We start from the raw sequence: 15,208 nt of genomic DNA on the forward strand, positions 1-15,208 counted from the left end.
CACTATCCCCATCCTCTTCATTGATTGCTGATATCTGGCCATACTGAACGATGCCAGCGCTGGAGAAGGTAATCGGCCCCTGATGAGTCTGAGGTGCTGAAGTTGTAGAAGTCAGCGCTGGTTGATACCCAATCCCGAACTTGTCGTCCTTCATTGGTAACTCCAACAGACGTCCCCAACCGGGAGCAACACCTGAATCCACCAAAGCCTGCGCCTGCTTGAAGGATGAGATAGGGGCCCCTGCTTTAACCCCTTCCACCGGAGCTGCATCCTTGATCTGAACTGACTCAAAGGCCTGACAGAGAGTCTCATGAATTTCACCTTCTACCTCTACGTACTTGAATGTAGCCAGGTTACTGACCAGGATGTCCTCCTCACCACAGACAGTGATAATTCGTCCGTTGACCGGGAATTTAATTTTCTGATGCAGTGTTGAAGAGACTGCCCCAGCATTGTGAATCCAAGGACGACCCAGCAGGCAACTATACGAGGGACTGATATCCATCACATAGAAAACGGTGTTGAAGGTTTGTGATCCAATCTGAATTGGCAATTCTACCTCTCCAAACACCGACCTCTTAGAACCATCGAAAGCTCTCACCATGAGATCGGAAGGTTTCAAGATCAAACCTTCTACTTCCAACCTTGACAGGGCTCTCTTGGGTAGCACATTGAGAGAGGAACCTGTATCCACCAGAACATGAGATAACACGATGTCTTTGCATTCCATTGAGATATGCAAAGCCTTGTTATGGTTGCGTCCAGCTGGTGTTAAGTCAGAATCAGTAAAGCCCAGCCCATTGCTCGCATGAACATTTGCAATGATCCCTTCTAGCTGGTTTACTGAGATCTCCTGAGGCACGTATGCAGCATTAAGGACCTTCAGAAGTGCCTCCCTGTGTGCCTCTAAACACAACAGGAGTGAGAGAATGGATATCTTAGACGGCGTCTGAATCAACTGATCGACTACTTTGTAGTCGCTTTTCTTTATAATTCTTAAAAGCTCGTCCACATCATTCGAAAAAGTAGGCTCTGAGCCAGCCTGGGGTGCAGAGGTACCCTCATTCACAACTTGTTTGCCTTTGGCCTTAGCCGCGGCATCAGCACTATTATTTTGGGTAACGGGTGGCGAGAATAGTCTGCCACTCCTGGTGAATCGCCCGATTTCACCAACATTGTCCACTGCAGGACCTTCAGCTTCGAGTTCAGACTTCTGACCCTCTTCCACCTTCAATGGTTGTTCTACCCCATGATCGTGTGTGTATACACTCCCCCCATAATGCCAAGGAATGGCCCTTTCACTGGTGAAAGGTAAAGGACCAGGGGTCGTGATTGTCATAGCGGCCGGTCGCACTGGTGGCACTGGTTGTGCTTCTGGCACACTGATCTGATTAGTCGGGTAAAAGATGGTGATAGTAGCGACATCATAGTCATACTCAGGAATCTCGTTCATTGAAACAAAAACATCCGGAACACCGGAATCACGTTCAGTTACATCAAAATCAGACACATTGTTTGGTATATCAACAACAACATTTGAAAAATTAAATACATCAATGGGAAATACACAATCAGCAGGAACAACATCTGAGAATTCTTCAACAGCATCTTCAAATACCTCTTCAACTGCCCCTTTAGCAAACTCTTTGACAGACAAGTCTTCAACTTGGAGGGTACCATTGTCAAGCAAGACCTGGATACCCTGCTGCAGCTTCAAGCAATCCTTACCCTGTGTAGCGCATTCCGAACAACCTTTCCCACAACCGGGGAAGACATCGGCCTTCAACAAGCATTCCTTAATTTCCCACAACGGGGTCTTCAACTTCAACACATCCTTAACAGACTTGGCTTCCTCTTCCAGCATATTCACGTTTGCACCACCATGCTGTGGCATGGGATTGTTGACGACATTTGGAGCCGGTGCAAGGCTGATAGCCTTTGAATCAATGAGGTCCTGAACTACGTGCTTAAAAGCTTTGTAGTTCTCAATATTGTGGCCAGGTGCCCCAGAGTGGAAGCTACACCTAGCGTTGGCATCGTAACCCACCGGAAGTCTACCAACAGGAGGGGCCAGAGTGCGTAGCTGCACAAGTTGTAGTTGTTGAAGATTGGCAAGCAGTTGAGCGCACGACATTGGAAGAGTGTCGAAACGCCGGTCCATCATCCTCTGCCTCTGTTGATAGGTGGGTCTGTTACCTGGTTGTTGTTGTTGTTGTTGATACTGAGCTGGTTGACGTTGTGGTTGCTGTTGTCGGTATTGATTCTGTTGATGTTGTGGTTGTTGTTGTTGTAGTGGTGCTGCAGCCGGGATAGTCATAGCTGCAACATACAGTTGCTGATGATAAGTCTGAAAATTATTCCTCCGAACACCTCTGTTCTGATATGAAGATGCAGAATTCACACCCCCTTCCCTCTGCTTCTGTCCTCCCATAAATGGCTTCTTTACCCCAGATGAAGATCCACCTCCATTGTGGCTCTTGTAGGTCTTCAGGTAATTCTCTACCCTCTCTCCAGTAGCGACCACATCAGCGAAGTTGGAGGCATTGCAACCCACCAGACGCTCCAGATAAGGTCCAGGCAACGTATTCATGAACATGTTGGCCATTTCCTTTTCCAACATGGGAGGTTGAACACGGGAAGCTGTCTCCCTCCAGCGTTGAGCGTATTCTCTGAAGCACTCATTGCTTTTGAGAGACAGGTTCTGGAGTTGAGTTCTATCTGGGGCCATGTCTGCATTATACTGGTATTGCTTCACAAAAGCTTCCGCCAAATCCCTCCAGCAACGGATATGGGCCCTATCCAGCCTCATGTACCATTCCAGGGATGCCCCAGCTAGGTTGTCCTGGAAGAAGTACATGAGTAGCTTCTCGTCATCAGAGTATGCAACCATCTTTCGGAAGTAGGCTTGCACGTGGGTCTTCGGGCAAGAGCTACCATTGTACTTGTCGAAGATTGGGACTTTGAACTTTGGTGGGACCCTCACGCCTGGGACCAATCCCAAGTCAGAAACATCTACCCCCAGGGGGTTTTGTCCTTCTACCGCCTTCAGCCTCTCCTCTAATCTCCTGAACATGGGATCCATGCCATGGCCCATGCCAAAGTCTTCCGGCAGCAAGAACTGATCATCTTGATCATCGTGGATGGGTTGTTGATCAAGATTGTTGTGTGGGATCGGGATAGGCCCCGGTCCATTAACCTCTGCATTTGGAGGATCAGTCACGACCTCTGGTTGAGTAGTTGCGGGATTCCTTTGTATCATTTGTCTAATCTCTTGCTGTCCCTGCGTTACTCCCTGAACCACGTCCATGAACTGGTTCATGCGGACCCTCATCTCAGCAAGTTCTGCTTGTAGATTCTCCATTGCTCTTTGCTGGTTTCTGCGGGTACCGTACCGGTGAATTCCTGAATCGGCTATCCTGCTGATGGAACACCAAATAATATGAGAACACCGCGGCGACACCTGTTATGCAAGAATATGCAAGAATGAAATGTTAATGCAATGACATGTTTATCACTTCAAAAAGGTATTCTACCCCCTTGATTCCAGTCTCACGAGAAAATCGAGCCATAAACTTCGGAGATCAAGATGCAATAGAGAGAAGGTCTTCATATGGATAAATTCAAAGAGAATGGCCCTAGCCAAAAGTACATCAAAAAAGGATTTCCACAACAAACCTGTGGATCATCACTACACAGCAATAAAGCAAAAGTAAAGGGAGGAACAAAAATCAGGACTCAGCCTCCTGTGTACAAACCATAAGGACTGCTCCTCACTTCAGCCAGTAATGCTATCGTGTCGGGATGATCTGGAGATTCTGTCAAACGCCGGATAAGCAGATTCCTCTGGTGAATAACTCCATCCATCTCGTTGATGTGCCCTCTGTAGTAATTCCCATCATCCTCTCCGAATACCTCTACAAGTCTGGATTTCTTCAAACCTGCCAACACCTTAAGTTCTTCAATCTGTCCCCGAGCCTCATTGAGTTGATCGGTGATGTAACCATTGGTAGAACGGGCACACAGAAGCTCATGGTTCTTCTCTTTCAACAAAGTCTTCAATTTCTCCATCTGACCAGTCAGTTCGGTCACCATCTCCTCCTCCTTTGCCTTCCGAGAAGTTGAAAATGAATCCCATCGCTCTTGCCACCCAGCTAATTTACCATGAGCATCCATTAATTGTTGCTTGACTCGCCTCAACTCAGAACTGGATGATCCCAAGGCCTTGTCTGTCTTCCTAAAGAAGTCCACCTCCACAGCTAATTTTCCTTCTGCTTCCTCTTGTAATCTGACGGCTTCCCCCTTCTGATATTCTGCCTCATGGAATTGATGCATATAGTCTTGCAATTTCACACTTAACTCCGAGTTTTCAATTTGAAGCTCCTCCATGGCTTTCTTCAATTTGTCATACTCCTCTCGGCTCACTACTGTTGACTGCGCAGGAGTCGGTGGATACGAAGGTTCTTCTATAGGAAACGGCAGACCAAACTCTTCAACTCTTCCTTGAAGCCACTCTTCATACAGAGGATAAGTCCTACAATCTCCTTTTCCAAGCACAGCTCTTCCTCTCTTGATCACCTTGAGCCAGGCCTCAGCTGCCTTACGGGATACAGTCAAATCAGGCGAAGAATGGAAAAATAGTGATTCTTCCACGTCCTTTTCCAAAGGCGGAGTTCTTAAAGCATATCCAAACTGTCTAACTGCTAGAGAAGGATTATAGTTGATTCCTCCTCTTCTTCCTACCAACGGTACATTTGGGAAATTCCCACAACTGTGAATAATATCTGCCCGAAGCAAACTCCTGTCAGACCACCAAGAAATATCTTCAGCCCTCAACCCCATCAATCTCTTCGACCAACTCAACGAGTCCTCGACATCAATGAACGCTCCTGATTCGGGTAGGTGAGAACTGAACCACTTATAAAACAAAGGCGCACAACAATTCAACAATCCTCCTTTTCTATTCTCATTCCTGCGGTGCACTGAATGAAAGAAATCTCCTAGCAAGGTTGGCACTGGATTTCCCAACACGAAGAGGCGTATTGCGTCCATGTCCACAAATTTGGCAACATTAGGGAACAGGACAATCCCATACACACAAAGAGCCAACACAGCATTGAAACCCCTCTGGTCACCATCTTCAAATCTCCTCTTTGCTTCTCCCAGCAAGAAACTCAAATGAAAACCACTGACTCCTCCCTTCTGACATATATTAGCCTTCAAGACTGATTTCCCCAAATATGTGGCCGAAGCAACCATGCCGAGATCGGGCAGAAACTCAGAACTGTAGAACAACAACTGTGACTTGATAGGAACTCTGAGAAAACTGGCAATCTCCTCCAACGTAGGGACCAAAATATAATCCGGGAATGTGAAACACCTCAATGGAGGGTCATAGAACTGCAGCAGTGTAAAGAGAGCATCGTGTTGATCTTTGGAGAGAACTGTGACGAAGCTTAGAATCAAACCATAATCCTTCCGGAATCCTTCTAGAGAATCGTGATCCATTAACTTCATCAGTTGTTGAATAGGCTCCAAACAAACCACTGGAAACTTGTAAGCGACGTGTCTCTTCCTGCCAATATCCATCTCAGGAGAACCAGAAAACCCCGACCGGAATCAAGAAGAAGATGTAAACCCCCTAGAAATGGATAAACATGTGTTAAATGATATGAATGCAAAATGATGTGATGCAATGTAATGACATGGAAACCAGGACTGCTGTATCTGCTTGAACATCTGTCGGGTTGCACTGTCTGAAGAGAAACCCACTGAGGAATATAATACAAGACCAAAACTCTGCTCCAGAAAACCGGGTTGGTTGGAGGTTAAGGTTTCCTGAATTTAGCCCGCCCCTCACTGGTAGGTTCTAAGAACAGAAGTTTGTCATCTTTAGCCCTTCAGTCGAGAATAATACGTTTACCACTGAAGGTTTGGCATTATTACGGGATAAAAGACCTATGCTGACTCCCCTCAACAGGATATCCTAAAGCAAGTTCCCAGTCTCGGGGTCCTCGGATTGAGCAACGAGAATGCGCCCACCAGAGCTAACATAAACACGTCTCGGAGGAGAGGCCTCGACTGAGTTCTCGGGAAATGGTCACCAGAGTCGACGATTTCTAAAGGAATATCTGTCGTTATGGAACACCCATAGGACAAAATATATCCAACAGAAACCTCGTCTGGAATGTGGGTCTCATGAACGACTTAACGTAGCAACATACCACGCAAGCCTCATGACTATCCACTCTAACACCTATGTGTACACTCAAGCCTGGGTAGTGGGGCTTATCTCTCATAGAACAGTCCCGACCCAACAAACAAACAACCCACAGATACAGCACGCATATGTACATGAATGCAATAAAGATAAAGCAGGTAAATGCTGAAAATAAATAACTGTACAAAAGAATAAACACCCAACAAACAAGAAACCTACAAAAGCTAGGAGGGACTCGCTTAGGGAAACCGGGTCCCCAGCAGAGTCGCCAGCTGACGCAACCCGAAAAATACAGAAGGTGCGAAAAAACAACCGGCGAGAAAGAAATGACAGAAGAGTCGCCACCATGCGTTATTTATCCCAAAGGAGGGAAAGGAAACGCTCGAAGTAAACCTGAAGAGAGGAAAGGAAAAGACAAGGTCTCGCAACCAAATCTCGGGTTCGGGAGTCGATTATGCGAAGGGAAGGTATTAGCACCCCTACGCATCCGTAGTACTCTACGGGATCCACTCTTGTTGTTTCTTGTCTAAAGGGTGTGTGTTTATCTAATGTACTATTTACTAAAAGAAAAGGGTCAAAGAAAATGACTCGCACGGATGTCGCATCCACTGCATACGTATCTCATCTGAAATGAGAATCAGAGTCTTCGTAGCTCGGCTACCTATGGGTTAAAGAGATGTGTGCTCGCTAAGACATCGCGTCTTATGCCTACGTATCTCATCGGGAATGAGAATCAGAGCAAAACGTAGTTCAAACTAACTACGGGAATAAGGGTCTCGATTGCAACTAGGGCAAGAGGAAGGGAATGTCTCGATCGCAACGAGGGCAAGAGAAAGGATCGCAACGAGGGCGAAAGCAAACAAGGATTAGTTGTTAGTTGTTAGTCAAACTCGGCAAGACCTCGCATCTTGTGCCTACGTATCTCATCTGAACATGAGAATCAGAGTTGTCGTAGTTCGGCTCACGCACGCCAAACAAAACAAGACACCTACACACAAAAAGGTGGCAAACATGGAGCCCGACTGCCAATCACTGGACTTACATCAGCATCCGAACCAAAACACACACAAAAGGGCAAACGTGGAGCCCGACTGCCAATCACTGGACTTACATCAGCATCCGAACCAAAACACACACAAAAAGAAAAAGAAAGGTGCCCGGAGTGGTCTCGCACGACCACCTGCCTACATACCTCGTCTGGAACAAGGATCAGGGCGATGTAGTTCCCCTTCATAGGGGTTGGACTAGCCTAACCAGATAACAGAGGGAGACACAACACTAGGGAGACTACGACTCGAGCCTAGATGTTGTCATGCAAAATCGTCCCTAAGTTAAGGTTTCTAGCTAACTTGCACAGGAAGCAAGCCTATCCTAAACATGACTTGCACAGGAAGCAAGCCACACCAAACCTATCTTGCACAGGAAGCAAGTCAAACAAACACACAAGCACAAGTTGCACACACTATACACAAGCAATGGGCTCAATCAAGGTTAGGTTTTAGTCGAGGGGTCATATCAACCTCAACAAACAAACCAATGTGGCTGGGTAGTGTTGGCTCTTAACCTTGCCATTGAGGGGCTAAGGTGAAGCAGATGAAAGGTGAGTGAAGATAGGACTTCACAACTCTTATCCCTGGCCTGGGAGAGCTTAAGACAAGAATGTGTGGGTTCAGAAAGTGGGAACCCTTCTACACATTTGAAATTGACTCAACTGTACAATTGTACAAGATCTTGGGTTTGTATCTGCAATGCATCAACACAGTGGTGTGAGCAAAGCAGATAAAACACAGAATAGCAGGGGATAGATTGCATATCCCTTGGGTTCTGCCAATTGCCTCTTCACTTAGGAGGTCTTTGAATATGTACAGGGACAAATGTAAACAGTCACAAACATTGCCTCTTAAGGAGGACTTCAGACAGTTGCCTGGCCAAGTAACAGGCCAGGTCTTCCAGACTACATGAAGATAAGAAGGTATACCTCAATGCAAATTGCTTATCAAGCAAAGCAAAGCAAAAGTTCACAAGGAACTGAGCAACTAAAAGCACCTGAAATAGTCAAACAGACATTAGTATACAACTTCAAGATTAAAGCAAAAGGAAACAGAAGTCAACAGTCAACACAAACAGGCTAAGTGTGCAATGCACAAGGCTCAAGGCATGTGAGCCAAGTAACCTGCAAAACAAATGGATTAGTCATGATAAACAAACACACACAACCAATTTGTATTGGTCTCATTGGACAATTGTTGGTTAACCTGAAAAAATGAACTCAAATGTGAGTAACAGGACCACTAGGACAAGCCTAGGGTCAAAAGGGGATGAAAAAGTTAAAACAGCAAATGGAAAGTGTCCAAAATCATGTTCAAACAATCAAGAAACAGACCCAATTGGTTTTACATTCATATCAATCATCATCATCATTTCATGAACAAATTAGGTCAAGGCATGGCATTTAGAAGCTCATAGAAGTCAACAGCAAGACTTGAATCAAAAGCAATCTCAAACATTTCCAAAAATCATCAAATAAATCATGATCAATCACAACCCACAGCATGGTAAGCATGTCAAATTTCATCTCATTTGGACAAGTAGAAGATAGTCAATGAAAATCAGAAAGGCAAGGCAATTTTGAACATGCTCAAAGAAGTCAACCAAACATGCATCAACTTGAAAAACTCATAAATCAGGGATGGCATATGAGAAATAAATGGGACTAAAACCATAGCAAAGTTTAAGATGTCTAGTAATCACATATCAAATTTCATGTCCATCTAATAAAGTATGAGCATTTCACAAAACAAATGGGAACAAGTGTCACAAAAAGTCAACACAAGACCAAACAGGGGACAAAAATCTCAATCAATTGGAAAATGCCATAAACAAATCCAAGAAAAATCACATGTAAACTAGACATACACAAGTTCAATCATGCAAAAATTCAAAGCAATTGGAGTTCAAGAAGCAAGGTATCAAAAATCATCAAGCTGCACATCATTGGTGTGACACAAATTGTCACACCCTACTTCAAAAAAATCATAACTCAACAACCAGAGATGATAAATTCATAAACTCTACACCAAAATCACCATGAATGTGTCTAGTTTAAGCACAAAAAATTTGGGAGCCATTGGACAAAGCATCAACATTTCACAAATGTTTTGGAAAAAGGTACAAAAAATGGTCATATGTCACAAACCCTAGCACCATTTAAAAACCACTCATCCAAAAATTCTGGAAAAAATATGATTAAAAACTAGAGATTGTGATGAATCAAATGCAAAAAATCCCATTAAAATTGGATCAAGCATGATGAACTTATGATTTTTACAAGTTTGGTCATGTAAATGAAATAATTATTGAAAAGAAAATGAATTAAACATGATTAATTAAAATAATTGGAACGGAATGGCAGTTTGGTAATTGTTAGAACCACTAATCTAAACGCCGCGTTTTGGCCAGGGAAGGGAAATGTTTTGATTGGTTGTGGATAAAACAGGGCCATGCATACGTAGAAATTCTGGGAAACATCATGAAGGTTAGGGTTTATAGCAACAGTACGAAGCTTCATCTTCCCAAATTCGATTCAAAAATTTTTGTGCCCAGAAAATGCAATTAAACATACCAATCAACTCATCTGAACATGAACAACACGAATCCAACCACCATTTACATTAAAACTAAACAAGCATCATGAATCGAGTGAAAATAAATATGAGCAACAAACTTCATTTCCACATAACTTCATAAATATTCAACCATTTCATGTGATGTAAAGCTCATTAGAATCAGCAAAGTAAGACCTATCATAAACATGGCCTGGTTTAGCAAATGAAGGAACTCGAAAACTTACCAAAAATGAAGAGCAGCTGTGATATAGTTGTTGTTTGGTGATGTTGGCTTAAAATAGATGTTCCAAATTGCTTGAAATGATGGATGAGTGAAGGCTTTGGCTCAGGAAAGCTTGGTCTTGCTTGAATCGAACTCTGCCATTGATGTAGCTTGGAGAAAACAGTTCGTGGAACAGGCCTTACAGTTGGTGAATCAAGCTTGCAATGGACTCCAAGATGATGGTAGGTGATGGAGCAAACAAGGCCAGGTCGGGTGTTGTGCAATTTTTCAGAGCAAAACTCAAAAATGCAAAAGATGGAAATTTGAGAGAGTGAGAATTCTGTTGGAATACTGTGGCTGCTAGGGTTCTGCTCAGAGAGAAAATGAGCTATATGTATGCTGTCTTAAGTTGGTTAAGCAAGGTTAATGGAAAGTTAATCATGATTTGTTAAAAATGACATCTTTGCTAATTTGGTCATTGTCACTTAAGTGGTGAGGTGCAGGGCTTACAGCTCGAAAATGGGCCTTCCAACACAACCAAAATGCAATTTCTGGACAATTTCAATGGGCCAAATTGAGGGAAAATGGTTATTTTAAAAAAGTCAAATTTTCACTCACTTAAAACAATTCAAGCTACCTCCAAAAATGCCATTTTGATTGGTGATGTTTTGATGAATGATGATGACATTTTTGGAAAGAGGGGATCAAATGTGACTTGTTGCAAAAAAACCCCACCCAATTTGGCCAAGTGGTTTGAGAGATATGGCCTTTTGAAGTTCAAATATTTTTGAGAATGATTTGATCATAACTTGCCAACCATACATGGGAATTGAGTGTTCTTGGACTTTTTGAAAATGGGAGAACAATATCTTCAACTTTCATGTTGGGAAAAAATTCATTTGAAGCTTGTATCATGATGTAGTTTTGAGGATCAAGACTTTCCATTTTTGGCAAATTCAAAATACAGGTCAACTTTCTATTTTTGGAAATTTCTTGTTTGACTTCAAATTCTTCCATGATGATGTTTGACATGTTATATGAGGCCTATATGGACATGAATGAACCCCTTCAAACCATTTCCCACCTTGAAATCCATAAAATCAGGCACAGTTGACCACAGTTGACCATGGTTGACTTTTTAGGGTTTCTGGTGAACTGAGCCATGACTGATGACTTCTGGGCACCCAATCTTTGACCAAAAACACTTCAAAAGGACCCCTAGGTCATGTGAACATGTTGGACCAACCCTAGGGCCTTGACTCAAAGGAAAATGCACTGACTTGCTTGATTGACTAATCTCCTGACCAGTTTGACCTAATTCTTCTGAATGGCTTGCACTTGGGCAAAAGGGACAATGCAATGTTATGCAGTGGACTATGTTAATGTTCTGACCTAATATGAGAATGTATGAAATGTAGGGTGCAAATTTGAGGTGCTACAGCTGCCAGAGATGATGTTGATAAGAATATTTGTGGTTTGATCTCTCAAGTGTTGGGTATTGACCCCAAGACTAATGTCGTGCCGGATGTCTTCACATCCTTGGCCCAACCTGATAATAATACTGATAACCCTAGGGATAAATTTGATGCGAACACACCTACTATGTCTCCTGAGAAATTGCATGACAAAGAAAGGTCTAGAGAAATGACTGATGACTTGGGTGACAAAGATAAAAACCATGTTGAGAAAAATGATCAACCCACTGACATACTTAATATTGAGGAACTGGACTCTGATGATGTTCCTATCGAGCAAAGACTGGCTCTTGATATAGCTAAAAGGTTGAAGAATAGAAAAGGCCAAGTTGTTGAGTCCTCTAACACACCCTCCAAATTTGTCAGGAACAAAGCAAGCGTTGGTCCCACAAAAAGATGGATCGAGGTGATTACTCCTGTATCTAAGAAGAAATCCTTGAAAAGGAAGGAAGTTCCCTCTAAGTCTAGTGAATCTAAACATGATGTCGAACACAATGTTCAAGACATCATCTCTACTTCCAGAAAGAAAGCCTATGGGAAGAAGATACCAGCTAATATTCCTAAAGTTCCAATTGACAACATTTCATTTCACTATGTGGAGAATGTTGAAAAATGGAAATTTGTTTATCATAGAAGATTAGTACTGGAAAGGGGAATTGGGGAAATATGCTTTTAAATGTAAAGAGGTGATGAGTTTGATTCAAGAGGCTAGAATAATGAAAATTGTAACTGATTTTGGAAAATGCTATAAAATACTTGTCAAAGAATTTATTATGAACATCTCCAAGGAGTGTGGCAACAAGAGGAGCAAGGAGTTTAGAAAAGTGTATGTCAGAGGAAGATGTGTGGATTTTTATCCTGAAGTAATCAACAAGTTCTTGGAAATAAATGAAGAAGAACAAACTGAAATTGAAGTCTCTGACAATTTCATTTGCAGAGAGATTACTGCTAAGCATGTGAAGGAATGGCCAAGGAAAGGGAAACTGTCTGCTAGTGCCTTGAGTGTTAAGTATGTTGTTCTCCATAAAATTGGAGTTACAAATTGGGTTCCAACTAATCACAACTCCAATATAGCTACTGGACTAGGTAAGTTTATCTATACTGTTGGGACCAAGTTAAATTTTGATTTTGGATCCTATGTTTTTTATCAAACTATGTAGCATGCTACCTCTTATGCTGTGAAAATGCCAATAGCTTTTCCATCATTGATTTGTGGGGTTATCCTGAGTCAACACCCTAGTATCTTAATCAACTCTGACAGTACATGCAAAAGGGACCCTCCTCTCTCATTGCACTATAAGGTGTTCGTTAGGAAACATGTCCTAAACATTGTCATGACATTTGGACAGACACCTTCCAGACCTACTAATAGAACAAGCATCCTAGTTGAGCTTAAAGATACCTGCAAGACCTTGGATGAAACTATAAAAAGTTATACTGAAAGAAAAAGAAAGATTGAAATGTTGATCAAGGCTCTGTCTGAAGAAGAAGGAGGTTTGAAAGGTGATGGAACAGATGAAGAAGAGGAAAATGAAGATGGGTCTGATGCAAGTGATGATGAAGATGCTACCAGTAGTGATGAGGATTAAAGATCCCTAGTTCTTTTGTGTGTTGGTTATTTTTATGTTTCCTTTGTGGTCTGTGCCCTGGATAATTTTTTTGTGCACTTTAAAGTGCTCTTGGTTATAGTTGGTTTGTAAACTCTATTGATTATGTTTTGCTAACATTTATGTTTTGGTTAATGTGGTTTTTGTCAAATTTATGGATAAAAAGGGGGAGTAGGTTTGTGTGTAACTGTTGCCCTATCGTTTGTTGTATGTTCTGCTTCTTAGTCCCTCTTGCTCCTTGAGGGGGAGCATGTGCATGTATGGAGGGGGAGCATGTGCATGTATGGAGGGGGAGTGACCTTTAGGGTAACTCAGGTCCCTGGTCCTGATACTTAGGGGGAGCGTGTTTGTTACGAAGGGATTACTAATGCTCATTATGTCAGGAACAATCTCCTGACATCCTGTCTAAAAGGAATTTTTTTTCTAGTGTATAATACAATATGAGGCTTGTTGTTTGCTGTGCCTGCCTTTGGTGTTCGTGTGAAAAAGGATGTCGTATGGTTTCTTGCTGGTGTATATCCTTGTTTCTAACCCTCTTACTTGTTGGTCTTTACAAAGATTGTTTTAGCCAAAATTTTCCAAAGGGGAAAATTATTAGGTCTGGCATATTATGATTTGCTGCATTTTGGAAAAACAAGTATTTTTGACAAATGTTAAACAAGATGTCCGGACATGTTGTTTCAACATTACAGCGTGACTAGCTTAAGTATCTTGTGAGATTTAGTCTCTTTAATGTTTTATCTGAAGATTCTCTGAAGATTTAGTTCACATATATTGTTGAGTGTTTACCATGAACCTGAATACTATTGTGTCTTGACTTATTTACGAAGTAACAATGTCAAGACATTTTAGGAAACATCTTATTTGATTGAGATCATATCTTTAGAAGATTGTCCAGAGATCTTGGATCTGCTGCAAATCAAGATCGAAGCCCATGCCTCTTCACTACTATTTATAGAGAAGTTCTAAACCTAAGAATGTATCGAAGCAATGCAATATATTTGTTACAATTAGGGTTTCATGTGTGTTCTTTGTGTGAGCCATTCGAGTATCTCCTCGATACTTGAATTGAACCTGATGTATTGAGTTGTAACTAACAATCCCTCATAAGCTTTTAAGCAAGAGTGAATTGTGTTTCTCAGTTGTTAGTTTTCGTTTGTTTGAGGGAAGTGAGAGGGGTCTCATATCTAGGAGTGTCCTAGATAGAAACTTCCACGATTAGAGATTAGATGAGAAGTCTATAAAATCTGAGGTTATTCAGGACTTCAAACTAATTCTGTGATAACGGATTTCCTTCCTGACTTGGTAGCCCCCAGATGTAGGTGACGTTGCACTGAACTGGATTAACAACTGATTGTGTTATTTACTGTCATAGTGTTATTTTAATCATGTTATTGTTCATGGTGTGATAATGTGATGGCCCTGAGATCGCGACATCGTGTACGACATCAGGGATCTGCTTGTCAGAATTTCAGTAATGTTTATCATTGATGGAGTTTTGTTTTGTATTTAGGTTTTGGTTTTTGGCGTTTTAATTCTTGAATTTTGAAGATTGTAATATTTTTTTGGTTGATCTTATGATGATTTTGGTTTGATTAGTGGATATTTACCCTTCAGAGCCTGTGAGGGTTGAGTTGTCGGAGAAGGTGAGGTTGACGGATCGGAAGCTGCAAATGTGGTTCTGCCACAGTTGGTTAGTTGTTGAGTTAACTCAATTGTTAGGATTTTTACTGATTTTATTATTGTTGTAGTCGAATTTCTGAAATTGAAGTTAAAAATGAAATCAAGGTGTTACTTCATATTTTTCGCATTTCTTTGATATTTGATGTGTTTCGAGTTTATGATTTTCTGATTTATTATTGATGGTGCTTTGTTGTTTATTTTATGTCCTTCTTCATAATGTTTATCATTGATGGTGTTTTGTTTTGTGATCTAGATCTTACTTGTCGTAAATGAATATTAGAGTTCGTGAAATGTCACCTATTCAAGATCTTAGGTTCTTCCTCATTCCTTCATTCCCTCATTAATTTTCCTATGTTATTTTTTTTGTTTCTTATTTCTACAATGAGTGTGTGCTATGG

General features: G+C 41.8%; 1 protein-coding gene across 1 annotated transcript; it reads left to right on the forward strand.

Moving 5' to 3' along the window:
• Positions 1-12,236: 12,236 nt before the first annotated feature.
• On the forward strand, positions 12,237-13,109 carry LOC127096738 (uncharacterized). Its single transcript, XM_051035290.1, has 2 exons — positions 12,237-12,606; positions 12,715-13,109. The coding sequence occupies exons 1-2, from the start codon at positions 12,237-12,239 to the stop codon at positions 13,107-13,109; spliced, it is 765 nt and encodes a 254-aa protein (XP_050891247.1).
• Positions 13,110-15,208: the final 2,099 nt, after the last annotated feature.

The sequence above is a fragment of the Lathyrus oleraceus genome, chromosome 1, assembly GCF_024323335.1.
Source record: "Lathyrus oleraceus cultivar Zhongwan6 chromosome 1, CAAS_Psat_ZW6_1.0, whole genome shotgun sequence".
NCBI classification, from domain to species: domain Eukaryota; kingdom Viridiplantae; phylum Streptophyta; class Magnoliopsida; order Fabales; family Fabaceae; genus Lathyrus; species Lathyrus oleraceus.